The 13,475-nt window shown below is 52.5% G+C and overlaps 1 protein-coding gene across 1 annotated transcript; it reads right to left on the reverse strand.

Annotated features, from left to right (window-relative positions):
• Nucleotides 1-3,374: 3,374 nt before the first annotated feature.
• On the reverse strand, nt 3,375-11,105 carry CTU1 (cytosolic thiouridylase subunit 1). The gene is made up of 3 exons (XM_061139935.1): nt 10,949-11,105; nt 7,168-7,711; nt 3,375-4,689 (listed from the first exon to the last, which is right to left on the reverse strand). The coding sequence occupies exons 2-3, from the start codon at nt 7,673-7,675 to the stop codon at nt 4,154-4,156; spliced, it is 1,044 nt and encodes a 347-aa protein (XP_060995918.1). The 5' UTR covers nt 7,676-7,711; nt 10,949-11,105; the 3' UTR covers nt 3,375-4,153.
• Nucleotides 11,106-13,475: the final 2,370 nt, after the last annotated feature.

Raw genomic sequence — 13,475 nt, forward strand, 5'->3', positions numbered from 1 at the left:
AAAAGACAGAGGAACCAAAGGTCAAATTGCCAACATCCATTGGATCATCGAAAAAGCAAGAGAGTTCCAGAAAAAGATCTACTTCTGCTTTATTGACTGTGCCAAAGCCTTTGACTGTGTGGATCACAACAAACTGGAAAATTCTGAAAGAGATGGGAATAACAGATCACCTGATCTGCCTCCTGAGAAATCTGTATGCAGGTCAGGAAGCAACAGTTAGAACTGGACATGGAACAACAGACTGCTTCCAAATAGGGAAAGGAGTACGTCAAGGCTGTATATTGTCACCCTGCTTATTTAACTTATATGCAGAGTACATCATGACAAACGCTGGGCTGGATGAGGCAAAAGCTGCAATCAAGATTGCTAGGAGAAATATCAATAACCTCAGATATGCAAATAACACCACCCTTATGGCAGAAAGTGAAGAAGAACTAAAGAGCCTCTTGATGAAAGTAAAAGAAGAGAGTGAAAAAGTTGGCTTAAAACTCAACATTCAAAAAACTAAGATCATGGCATCTGGTCCCATCACTTTATGGCAAATAGATGGGGAAACAGTGTCAGACTTTATTTTTTGGGGCTCCAAAATCACTGCAGATGGTAACTGCAGCCATGAAATTAAAAGACACTTGCTCCTTGGAAGGAAAGTTATGACCAACCTAGACAGCATATTAAAAAGCAGAGACATTCCTTTGTCAACAAAGGTCCGTCAAGTCAAAGCTGTGGTTTTTCCAGTGGTCGTGTATGGATGTGAGAGTTGGACCATAAAGAAAGCTGAGCACTGAAGAATTAATGCTTTGAAACTGTGGTGTTGGAGAAGAATCTTGGAAGGAAAGTTATGACCAACCTAGACAGCATATTAAAAAGCAGAGACATTCCTTTGTCAACAAAGGTCCATCAAGTCAAAGCTGTGGTTTTTCCAGTGGTCGTGTATGGATGTGAGAGTTGGACCATAAAGAAAGCTGAGCACTGAAGAATTAATGCTTTGAAACTGTGGTGTTGGAGAAGAATCTTGAGAGTCCCTTGGACAGTCCTTCCCTTCATTGGAAGGACTGATGCTGAAGCTGAAACTTCAATACTTTGGCCACCTGATGTGAAGAACTGACTCATTTGAAAAGACCCTGATGCCGGGAGGAGAACGAGATGACAGAGGATGAGATAGTTGGATGGCATCACTGACTCCCGGAGCTGGTGATGGACAGGAAGGTCTGGCATGCTGCAGTCCATGGGGTTGCAAAGAGTCAGACACGACTGAGTGACTGAACTGACTGACACATTAAAATAGTAATATTTCGGATATTTGTTGTTGTTGTTCAGTTGCTAAGTCGTGTCTCTTTGTGACTGCAGGGACTGCAGCACACCAGGCCTCCCTGTCCATCACCATCTCCCAGGGTTTACTCTATCTCATGTCCATTGAGTTGGTGGTGCCATCCAACCATCTCATACTCTGTTGCCCACCTTCTCTTGCCCTCAATCTTTTCTAGCATCAGGGTCTTTTCCAATGAGTCAGCTCATCAGGTGGCCAAAGTATTGGAGCTTCAGCTTCAGCACCAGACCTTCCAATGAATATTCAGGACTGATCTCCTTTGGGATGGACTGGTTTGATCTCCCTGCAGTCCAAGGGACTCTCAAGAGCCTTCTCCAACACCACAGTTCAAAACAGCAGAGCACAGTTCAGTGTTCCGCCTTCTTTATGGTCCAACTCTCACATCCATACATGACCACTGGAAAAACCACAGCTTTGACTCTATGGACCTTTGTCAGCAAAGTGATGTCTCTACTTTTTAACACACTGTAATAAAAAATATTAATAACATTTCACCTGTTTCCTCCCCTCTTTAAAAATATGGCCATACGAAATCTTTAAATTACATATGTGGCTCATATTATGAATATATTTCTGGTGGCTAGTGTTGCTGTAAACTACAACAGAAATCTAATCAACCACCCGCCTCCTGATGGGAAGGGAGCATCTCGATTAAGAAAAGCCCCTTGCCCAAAACCACAAGGTGAATCAGTGGCTGACATGCAACAAGGGCCCAAGTCCCCTGGCTTCCAGCAGGCGGCACAGTGAAAAGGGTGAATAGCCCCAGCTTCTTCACTGATTTACTGCTGTGTGACCTTGGGCAAGTCACTTCACATCTCTCAGCCAAAAATTTACTATTTGTAAAACTGGGGATCAAAACACAGTCTATCCTATCGCTGAGCTTAACGCAAGGAAGGAGTGCTCCGCAAGGGCCTGGCAAACTAGGACTGGACATGGGCTCCCGCCTAAGCGAGACCTTGCAGGACCCGCCCTGGCAACCACGGCATCTCGACTCTTGCTCTTCTCCGCCCTGCCCTCTGCTCTGGCCACACCACCTGCCTGTAGTTTCCTGGACTTACCAACTTTATTCCCACCCTTGGGCTTTTGCGTCAGCACTTCCTTCTGCCTGGAAAGGTCTTCCCCAAGGTGGCTGTGTGACTTTTTTTTTGGCTGCCTTTAGTCTTAGTTAACTCAGGATCTTTTGTTGCAGCCCCAAGACTCTCTAGTTGTGGTGGGTGGGCGCAGTGTTGCGGTGAGGGTGGGGTGGGGGGACTTAATTGCCCCCTGACATGTGAGATCTTAGTTCCCACACCAGGGATCGAACCTGTGTCTCCTGCATTGCAAGGCAGATTCTTAACCACTGGGCCACCAGGAAAGTCCTGATAGCTTTATGATCCACTCCTTTGCTTCACTCAGGTCTCTGCTCAAATGCGACCTCCTCAGAGAGGCCATGCCCTGACCCCCATGGACACTGGCACTATCTCTCTCTCTAATCCTGCTTTATTTTTATTGGTTGTGTTAATCACTACCTGACATTATATATTCATTGACTTATTGTCTGTTTCTCCCAGACTGTGAACCTCATGGCGGCTGGGGCTGTTGTCTTTTGCTCACTGCAGTATTCCTAGCCTTTGGCACATGGGCCACAGATGAGGTGCTCAATAAGTGTTTGTTGAAGGAATAATTAACCTAATGCTCGATTAATTCACAGGGGGCTCCGAGAGCATCTGTTCCCAGCCCTCCAGCTCAATCTAAATAGGAAAAGAGAGACCCAAAGAGTGTGGATGGCCAGAGGACAGGACCCAGCGGCTGGGGATTGGGAGAGTCCTGGGCTGGGCAGGGTGGAAGGAGATTCAGGGACGCTTCCAAGAGGCCCCTGGAGGATGCTGAGCGGGAAGATGGGAAAGGAGGGCGTTTCTAACAAAGGAGCAGCCCAGCAAAACTTGGAGGTGGGACTGAGGACGCCAAGACTGCCCAGGAGTCAGGCAGTTTCTGAGCCTCACGCCTGTCTGGATCGGCAGGGCAGCAACCCCGAAATCGAGCGCCCCCTGGTGGCCAAACCTTAGTGTGAACAGCCAAGTCGGACACATTTATTGAGCGCTTTATCAAACATTCAAAACAGTGCTTTGGTGGGAGGCCTTGATTCCATTTTCAGCGAGCAAATGGAAGATCCGAGAGGTTGAGTCACTGACCCAAGCTCACCCAGCTCTGCCTCTAGAATCTGAAGTCTGGAGAGCCGCCCAGTTGCTCTTCATCCATCAGAGATTCAGGTGGTAGTGGGGATAAGGACTAATTCCACCGTCTTGAAGAGCCCCAGGAGGACCTGGGTGAAAGCCCCCAGGTGGGGCTCCAGGGAGGTGACCTCGGGCCAGCTGTGGGCCTCGGGCTACAGCCAACGAGATCGTGGTGCGGGTGAAATGTGATGGCCCAGCGCCTGCAGTACACACAGCGCTCACACGGAAACACCATGAGTGCTGTAACTGACATGTCCATCCAGGTGCGTGGTTGTGCTTTTCCTACTGCAGGCAAACACGAACACCAGGCAGGCAGTAGGCGATCGAGAAGGGTTAGGACCATCTGAGCACGCCCAGATCCCACAGAGGTACAGGCAAGCAGCCCCCTAATTCCCACTCGCTCAGGAATGGAAGGTCGTTTAGTGCTCCCCTCTCTGAGACCCAGGAGTCCCCGGCCCCCTGCCCCAGGAGCCCAGAGCGTCTTCAGGATCGCAGGTAACAGGTTCCATTTCTCTCCCAGCTGCACACGAAGCCCAGGCTCAGGTAATTCCGTGGCATTTACAGGAGGCCCCGCGCTCCCACGGCGCCGGATCCTGGCAGGGAACTGGAGTCTCTAGAAGTCGGGGACTGGCTGGGAAGTCGGCGGTCGGGACGGCTGCGGCTCCCGCGGCGGCCCCTCCTCGTCCAGGCCCCGGCGGCCCTTGCCGATGGCCAGGCGGGGCCGGCCGCGGTTCAGGCCGTCCAGGAGCGCGCAGGCCTGGCAGAGCGCGCGGCTGGCCAGCGCCCCGCAGCGGGAGCAGGCGCCGGGCGGCGGGGGCCGCGCGGCCGGGGCCAGCGCCAGGCGCTCGGCCGAGTGTACCAGGTCCAGCACCGCCGACGGCCGCGCCGCCTCCAGCATCTTGAGCAGGTCGCGCGCGTGGCCGCGGAAGGCCTCGGGCGCGTACACGCACTCCTCGGAGAAGTAGTCGAGGCGGCGGAAGTGCGCGTACAGCACCACCTCCTTCTGCGACGCCAGCTGCAGCGGGCGGCAGCGCGGCAGGGCGCCCCCCTCGCCCGGGGAGCCCAGGCCCCCGCCCCGCGCCAGCCGGCCCGCGTCGCCCCGCAGGAAGTTCATGAGCACCGTCTCCGCCATGTCGTCCGCGTTGTGTCCTGGGGGAGGGGAGACGGGAGCCGTGAGGAGGGGGCCGGGGCCGTGGGAGGAGACCCCGGGGCACCGCGGGGCGGCCTGGGGGCGGCTGCGGGGGTACCCAGGGAGAAATGAGAGGGCGACGCGCCCAGGCTCCCGTGGAGCAGCCCGGGGTGCCTCACTTACCCCCCACTTATCGCAGACCTGGCACTCTGCTAGTGAAAGTCCTTTAGACTACAACCATCATTTCGGAGCCTCCCTGGTTGCACAGAAGGTAAAGAATCTGCATGCAGTGCGGGAGACCTGGGTTTGATCCCTGGGTCAGGAAGACTGTCATTTCAGTCTCAATTAAAAGGGTACTTCAGAGAATTCCCTGGCGGTCCAGTAGTTAGGATTCTGTGCTTTGGATGCTGAGGGCCCAGGTTCAATCCTTAGTTGGAGAACCAAGATCCCACAAGCCAAAAAGACACCCCCACCCCCCCCACCCCCAAAAAGAAAAATGTACTTAAGACTACCCGGAAGTCATTTAATGGAAGTTGGAAAGAAGGCTGTTGTGGTAAGCAGAATCCCCTACCCCCTCAACCTGAAAATATATTGGGTCCCATGGCAAAAGAGATCAAGACCGCATACAGAATGAGGGTTACTAATCAGCTGATCTTAATACAGGGAGAGCGGCCTAGCTGAGCCAAGGTGGGCCCCAGGGTAATGACGTGCTAAGTCGCTTCAGTGGTGCCCGACTCTTTTCGACCCCAAGGACTGTAGCCCACCAGGCTCCTCTGTCCATGGGATTCTTCAGGCAAGAATACTGGAGCGGGTTGCCGTGCTCCAGAAGATCCTCCTCCAGGGGATCTTCACGACCCAGGGATTGAACCCACCTCTCTTTATGTCTCCTGCATTGGCAGGCGGTTCTTTACCACTAGCGCCACATGGGAGGCCCAGGGTAATGACAGGGGTCCTTAAAGTCAAAGAGTCAGGATGCAAGATGTGGGAACACAAGCAAGGTCAGACGATGCAAGATGAGAAGGACTTAGCTGCTGGCTTTGAAGCTGGAGGAAGGAGGCCTCCAAGAGGTAGCCTCTAAAAATTGGAAGAGGCAAGAAAATGGACTTTCCAGTAGATTCTTCAGAGGAAGCCGACCAGTGAGACTTCTGCCTGAACCTTAACCTCCAGGACTGCAACCTGATACATTTGTGTTGTTGTTTTTTCTTATTTATGTTGTTTTAAGCCACTCAATTTGTGGTAATTTGTTACAGCAGCCATAGAAAACTCATAGTTGTTGACACAAGTGCCTTTGATGCAATGTTTTTGTGTTATTGTTTAGAGAGACCAGGGAGAAAGTAATGAAATATTTACACAGCATTTAAAAAAAAAATGCACTGATTCTCTCAACCATCATCTCTCGCCTGGACCACCCGCAGCTGCCACCCTTCCGGCTCATCTCCTTTGCTCCGCCCTTGCCTCTCCAACCCAGGCTCCTCACCCCTGCCCTAGTATACTTTTCAGAGCCTTTGTCAAGCCCACCCATTTCCCCATTGCTCAAAGGATCAGATGTTAACGCCTCACCATCAAAAGGGGAAAGTGGATCCGAGCTCCGCCCACTGCTCTGGCCTTCCTGGGGCCCCTCAAATTGGCCTCGGCACAGATGGTTCCCTCTGCCTGGAACAACCTCCACCCACCTCAAACACCACTCATCTTCACCCCCTCACCCAGAGCCCTCGGATCTCAAAAGCCCTTCCTCATCCCCTCTCTCCACACCATAAGGTCCTCTTTTTGCACCACATAATTTTTTCCAGTAACATTTATGATCGTTTATCATTTTATATTTGAACTGTGCAAAGGTACGGGCTTGGGTCAGTCTTAGGCATCGCTGTATTCTCAGCCATAGCCTGATGAGGATGATGTGAGCATATATAATACGAATGTGTGTAATACGTACTATATATATTAATAACAGCTTGGATCTGGCATTTAGTAGAAGCCCAGTGGTTGTCTGTTGAAGGAATGGATGAGAGCGAGAGAAGAAAAGAGACTTATGGAAAAGAAGAGATGGCAACAAGAAAAAGAAGTTACGAGGCAGAGATACTGTCCAGAGACAGAGATGAATTCTGAAGAGAGACAGCTGGGGGCATGAGACCGAGAGTATTAGAGACGATTAAAGATAAGACTCAAAGACCTAATCCCCAGAGACTAACCCCTGCCACTCGCTTCTCCCACCGCCAAGCTGCGTAGACCAAGACAGCGGCCAAGACTTGAAGTCTTTGTGATGCCCAGCCCATCCTGTTTCCCTCCGCCCCCACCACCCTGGCAGGAACCTTCTGTACGGCCGGGCCCCATGCTGGAGCATGCGCACATCCCCTTTCCCGTGTTCGGTTCTTTCCTCTAGGCCATTCATAGTCTCCATTATGCCTTGGGCAAGCACTCCAGCCCCCATACGGCGCCCGAAGCCCTCCCGCGCATGCGCCCCTCCCACCACGCCCCCTTTGGGCCGCGCCTGCGCTCACCGGTCACGACGTGCGTGGCTCCCACGAGGCGCGCCCCTTCCTCCAGCGCGCGGCGCCGCAGCACCCCGCAGAAGGTGCAACAGGAGCGGCTGCGGCCGGAGCCGGCCGTGCTGCGGGCCACGGCGTCCATCGTCCAGCCCCCGAAGAGGTCCGCGTAGGCCACGACGGTGAGCGGGAGCTCCCAGCGCGCCGCCTGCCGCCGCACGGCCGCCAGCGCCGCGTCCCGGTAGCCGCCGATGCCCTCGTCCACCGCCACGAGGTGTAGAGAGATGCCCAGGCGCGGGGCCAGCTCGCGCAGCACGTGCGCCAGCACCGTGGAGTCCTTGCCGCCCGAGGCGCCCACGGCCACCACGGCGCCGGGTGGCAGCAGGCGGCCTGCGACCACCGTGTGCAGCACCTCGGCCTCGAAGGCGACGCAGAAGCAGGCGCCGCACAGCGCCTGGCCCGAGCGCGGACGGCGGAGGGCGGCGCGCGCCTTGTTGCAAGAGGCGCACTGCGGGGCGGGCATCGTGGGGTCCTGGAGAGGCGGGAGGGGTCGGTTCTCCTGGATGGGTGGAGAGGGGAGGCAGGTTACACGTGGATTCCGGGTTGCGGGTGGTTGCTTACAGAGGGTAGTGTCCCTGCCGAGAATAGTGGGGACCAGGTAGGCTTCTTCCGGAGTAGTTGCAGTAATGAGTAGTTTAGTCGATAAGTTGTGTCCGACTCTTGCGACCCCTTGGACAGTAGCCTGCCAGGCTCCTCTGTCCATGGGATTCTCCGGGCAAGAATATTGGAGTGGGTTGCCATTTCCTTCTCCATCTTCCAGAGTAAGGGAGGGTTATATGTATACAGTTGACCCTTGAACAGCGCGAGGATTGGGAGTACAACCAAATTCTACATTAACTTTGCGGTCGGCCTTCCATATCTTCCCTGTTCCAAGTCCAAGGATTCAACCAAACTGCGGATGTTGTAGTATTGTATGTATTTATTGGGGAAAAAAAAATCTGAGTCTCAGTGGAGCAGTTCAAACTCATGTTGTTCAAGGGTCAACTGTTTGACACTTGAAGGTTTGAGGAGGTTTAAGGAGGCTAGTGCCTCCAGGAAGGCTTCTTGGATTACACCCATTACACACCAAGGAGAGAGAAGTAGCTGGTTGGAGGTGAGGGGTGGAGGGGAGAGGTAGAGATAGGCAAGTTAGGTCGGATTCTGTTTGGAGGGATGGAGGTGCATATTAAGGACACGTTTCACAGTCTCCAGGGAAGCCACACCTCTTACAACCCTGATCAGAAGGACAGGTCGCTGACCTGGGCTTCCAGAGCTGCTCAGAGAGCTTGGGAAGGGTCGGTGATCTAAGAAAAGGAGGAGGCAAGGGGACTGCCGGCAGTTCTGTTAGGGGAAGGGGGATAAACAGGAAAGACCAACTGGACTTTCACTTTGGTGGGGTGGGATGCTCTCTCTACGAATGGGTTCCGATTGTATCCTCTGAAAGGCAGGGCAGTCATCTCAGAATCTCCCGCAAGCTTCTGTGGCCTTATCAAGAGGTGGATCAGCCCATCTTTGACTCCTTCTGTTCCCCCCACCCAGCCAAGATTCCCTTGGACCTACCTGCCGGGGGAACCCACCAGACTGAGTCCCTCCCCTCCAAGGCACCATCATCTCCGGGCTGGACTATCATAGTGCAGTAGCTAGCTTCTAAGCAGTTCACCCTGTTTCCAGGATTTCCCATAAAGTGTGGAATCATTTTATGTGACTCAGGTGCTTACTGCCTGTAACACCAGTTAGGGGCTAGTGTAACTCAGCTGTCTGACAGGCACCGCAGAACCCAGATTCCTGATTCCCCTTCCCAAACCTGCTTCTCTTTTAAAGGGCAGCTCTGTCCCTCCAGCTACTCAGGGCAGGAGCTTTGTGTCCCAGGACACTGGACCGCTTTCTCCATCCCTCTTAACTCTCCCTGTAGGTGATTCCAAATTGCAATGTTAGGTCCCAACCTTTCCTCCAAATGCCCCACTGAGAATGCACCGGGGCATGTCCTCAAACCTCAAACCCCATACATCCAACCAGAACGGAGAAATTCCTGTTTGTAGCTTTAAAACAGACCCAGAAGCCCAGCACGCCTTAGCATCTACACAGCTGCAACCCTGGTCTGAGCCATGTCTCTCTCCTGGTTACCGCAGGAGGCTCCTCCTCCGCCTCCCTGCCCTCCCCTTCCCTGCTCTGCACATGCAATTGTCCACAAAACAGCCAGTGAGATCCTGCCCAGGGTCTTCTCTACATCCTCCCATGCATCTCACCTCACCCCTGCCTGTGGCTTGATTCTCTCTCTCTCTCCTGGTTTACCTCCTGCTCAGCCTCTTTAGGAGAGGCACTTTCATGGTTCCTGCCCAGCTCATTTTCCTTGTGGGTGACTGAATCACGATGTTCATCGGGCTTGTCCTTTAAATGTCCCATTGAAGATACCCACTGGTTCTCTAGAATTCTAGGTACCCAAACTGACCAGTCCCCTTCTCCCCACGGAGAAACCTGTTCTTGCCCAGCTGTTCCCTGCTTGCTGAGAGTACCACCTCTCCACCCAGCTCCTCCGTAGGACAGGGCATAAAGTCACTCTGGACTCATCTCTCTTCTCCCCCTAAATCTACGGTCACTAGGTCCCAGGAACCTGCCTCCTGAATGAGGAAGACTCTGCCAGGAAATAAGTGCAGATTTTCAGAGGCTCATAGGCCACGATACAGCTTTAATTTTAATTAAGAGAGAGATTGGAACCATGGGAGGGTTCTGTGCAAAGCAAGCATATGATCTGATTTAGGTTTTAAGTTTCCCTTTGGCTGCTGTGTGGGGAACAGACTGTGGCAGGCAGGGAGGCCAGAGAGGAGGCCAGGGCAGTAGTCAGTGAGATGATGTTGGCCTGGACTGGGGTGCTGGCAGTGGCGATGACAAGAAAAGGTGGGCTTTTGGATCTATTTTGAAGGTAGGGTCCGTAGGGCTTGCACAAGACTTGGATTGGGGTGGAGGGTGGGGTCATGAGAAAAGAGAGGAATGAAGAATGATTTGAAGGTTTGGGCCTGAGCACCGGGGAGGATGATGAGAACATTTAGTTGTGGAGGAGGCTGACTAGAATTCCATTTGGACACGTCATATTTGAAACGTGTGTTAAGCATCTTCCTCTCGAAGATTTTATAGACCCCAGGTTGGCTCAGGCGCCCCCTCTGGGGTCGCAGAGCCCCTTGTATGCCTCCATTCTAACTGGATCACGATGCTACCCTTCATGGTGACAGGCCTGTCTCCCTTCCCGTGTCCCGTGAGCTCACTACAGGTAGGGAAGGACAGGGTCTGCCTCAGCCACCAGTGACTCCCCCTGCCTTGCAAGGGATTTGGTAAAGGATCGGGGCTCAGTAAAAATCTGTAGGCTGAGGGAATAAGTGATCCCAGAAGGCGGGGCCCAGACCCCAAGTGTGCCTCCGGATCGCAGCTTTGTCAGAATTATGGGTAGTGTGTAACATCATTCCATCAAGACAGAGGTTTCAGGACAGCGTAGGGACCTCCCGGAAGTATCCAGGTGGAGGTGAGAGCAGGGAAATAGTCGAATTTCCCCGAGCCCACCCAGGGGAGTGGGGTGGGCGGGCCAGAGACAGGCTGGACCGCGGAGCCCACAGTGAGGATTCCGGTCAGTAGGCCCCTGGGATACAAGCATTGGGCAGTCAGAGGCGAATGTTATCACTTCCGGAGAGTTCCTCAACCTTCACACGGCACCGCGACAAAGAGCGGGCGCTCAGGAGCCGACCAGTTCCGGGAGAAAAGAACTCACCTGAGTAGAACGCGGTGCTGGATCGTCCAAACTGCTTAACACGCGGAACTCCTGTACGGAAGTGGCTCTGAGACTACGACTCCCACAAGGCTTTGGGAACTGTCTTGCCTACGGCTCCCAGAGCCCCACGCGACGGCTCCACCTGAAGGAGAGATGGTTACTGAGGCCCTCGGCCTACAACTCCCAGCAGTCCCTGCGGTACGTTATTGCAATCGGCCTACTACTCCCAAAATCCACTGCGTTGTTTCCTTCTGCGCCTGCGCATGGGCAAGGGACGGGGCGCGTGTACTGTTAACTAAGGTTAACAGTAAGCTGTCTCCGTGCCGGACGCTTAAGAGGCGAAGTGGCTACATTCTGGTTATCTGCTTTTGTGGGATCACGATAGGCTTTTAGAAGGATTGTAGAGCACATTGGACTTCCCTGGTGGCTCCGACAATAAAGCGTCTGCCTACAATGCAGGAGACCTGGTTTCAATCCCTGGGTGGGGAAGATTCCCTGGAGAAGGAAATGGCAACCCACTCCAGTATTCTTGCCTGGAAAATTCCATGGACGGAGGAGCCTGGTAGGCTACAGTCCATGGGGTCGCAAAGAGTCGGACACGACTGAGCGACTTCACTTTCACTTTCTTTCATAGAGCACATTATTTTTGCCCTTTGAGTTTGGGTCGCAGCCGTGTGAATCTCGTCCTCCACATTTTATTGGTAAAAGCAGTAATGACTCAATCCAGATTCAAGAGGAAGACGTAGTAATTTCATTGTGTAATAAATGAAGTTTATTACTATTTTGCCTTAAGGAAATGGTGGGATTGTTTGCAGCTCTGGGACTAGTACCTACAGCTACTCATCTATCTGTCAGCTGCTCCCTCTATTTGATGAGGGGGATTACCCCTTTCTGTCAGGCATGTTCAGAAAATGAAATGGGGTCATATATGTTAAGGGGTAGAACAAAGCTTTCACCTTACCCAGTGCTTGGACCAGTATGTCAACAGCCTAGCATTGTCCACAGAACATTCCTGAGGGTGGCCAGAAGGTCAAGGAAAACGAATAGAGATCTTCCTTTCCCTGGAGTCCCTCCTCCCAGGTAGACCTGGGCCCTTCCTGGCACGTCTGACATATTGTTGACCCTCCTGAATCCAGACCGAGGGTCCTTGTTCTTTGTGGTCAACCTCCCTTCCCCCTTCCCCAAGGCTACAGGCATTCTGAGTCAACAGTCAACTCCGAGTCAGCACCACGGATAGCGGCATCACCGTTGACTATGAATCCCCAGAAACCAGACAGAGAGCACCCAAGGGGTGCAGAGGTGGGGTTGGTCACAGACAGAGCCCAGAACTTGGTAGCTGGTGGAGGATCCCCAGCACAGTGGGAGAATGAGTGGGATTGGGAACATTGTACCTGAGAGTCCAGGGTCATCTGCAGAACTCACACCACTTGTGAGAGCCTGAAAGTCTCCACTATGTCTGCTTGGCCTATTCCTCTCTGAGAACTCACCCTTTAGTCAGAGAAGCAAGAGCCCCACCCATCACATGCCTTTGTTTCCCCACCACAGGCACTTTCTGCCGGGAGCCAGCACACGAGATCCCACCCATGACAAGGTCATGAGGAGAAGGCCTGACAAGCAAGGCAGATCAGGACTTCAGGAATTTCGAAAAGGTGCCCCAGCGCTCACCTTAAAGATGATCTCTGTCTTTCTGATGCTTGCTATATTAGACTACTCCCTAATTTCTGTGACACAGGTAGAAGGCCTTCCCCGATTTCTCTCCAAACAGAATCAACTTAGAACTTTAATCAACATGTCCCCCAGATGGCGGTATCCTATAAGATTATCCAGGATGAAAGGAGTGTTTCAATTTAGACCCCTTTGCTGGCATTCTAGCCTGCTTGGCAAATGCATGTTAATGTAACACAAAAATATTATTTTAAAGGTGGTTAGAATTGTTCATTTTAACCAGGAATGCTAAACAGGGGCTGCCTCACTGGAGCTGCAGAGTCTTTGTGTTGTAAACCTTTTAGATAAATTCAACTAATAACTTCTGCAAAAGGACTAACCTTTGTGTTCATTAAAGAATAGATTACAGGAAAACAGCTTTGCATTCACCTAGGTCATAAAATGTCAATAGGCCCCAAGGCCAGAAGATAATGTATAAGACACTCACAAAGAAGTTACTGGAAACACCCTGGTTTCCTGAGGGACAAGATGGTGTAATGTTAAACTTTCTTTCCCTAAAAATGTACTAACTTAGAATATAAAAGCTACAGTAAAAAATAAAGATTTGCCAGACTCTGCCAGACCCTGCAAACACCCCCGTCTGGTCATTCTCTCATTCTCTCTCTCTCTCTCTTTCTCTCTCTCTCCCTCGCAGACTTGGCCCTATCAAGGCTGGTCTCACGTCTCTCTCGCCGACGCCGTTCATCCTGAGGGTACCCCTGGATCCTGCCAAGGCTGGACCCCGGCAACTTTCCCTGTCTCATTGGAATTGTCAGATGATCTGTCTCCCAACCAGATGTTGCTTTTCTCAAGGGCAAGGGTT

Source organism: Dama dama, chromosome 4, assembly GCF_033118175.1.
Source record: "Dama dama isolate Ldn47 chromosome 4, ASM3311817v1, whole genome shotgun sequence".
NCBI classification, from domain to species: Eukaryota; Metazoa; Chordata; class Mammalia; order Artiodactyla; family Cervidae; genus Dama; species Dama dama.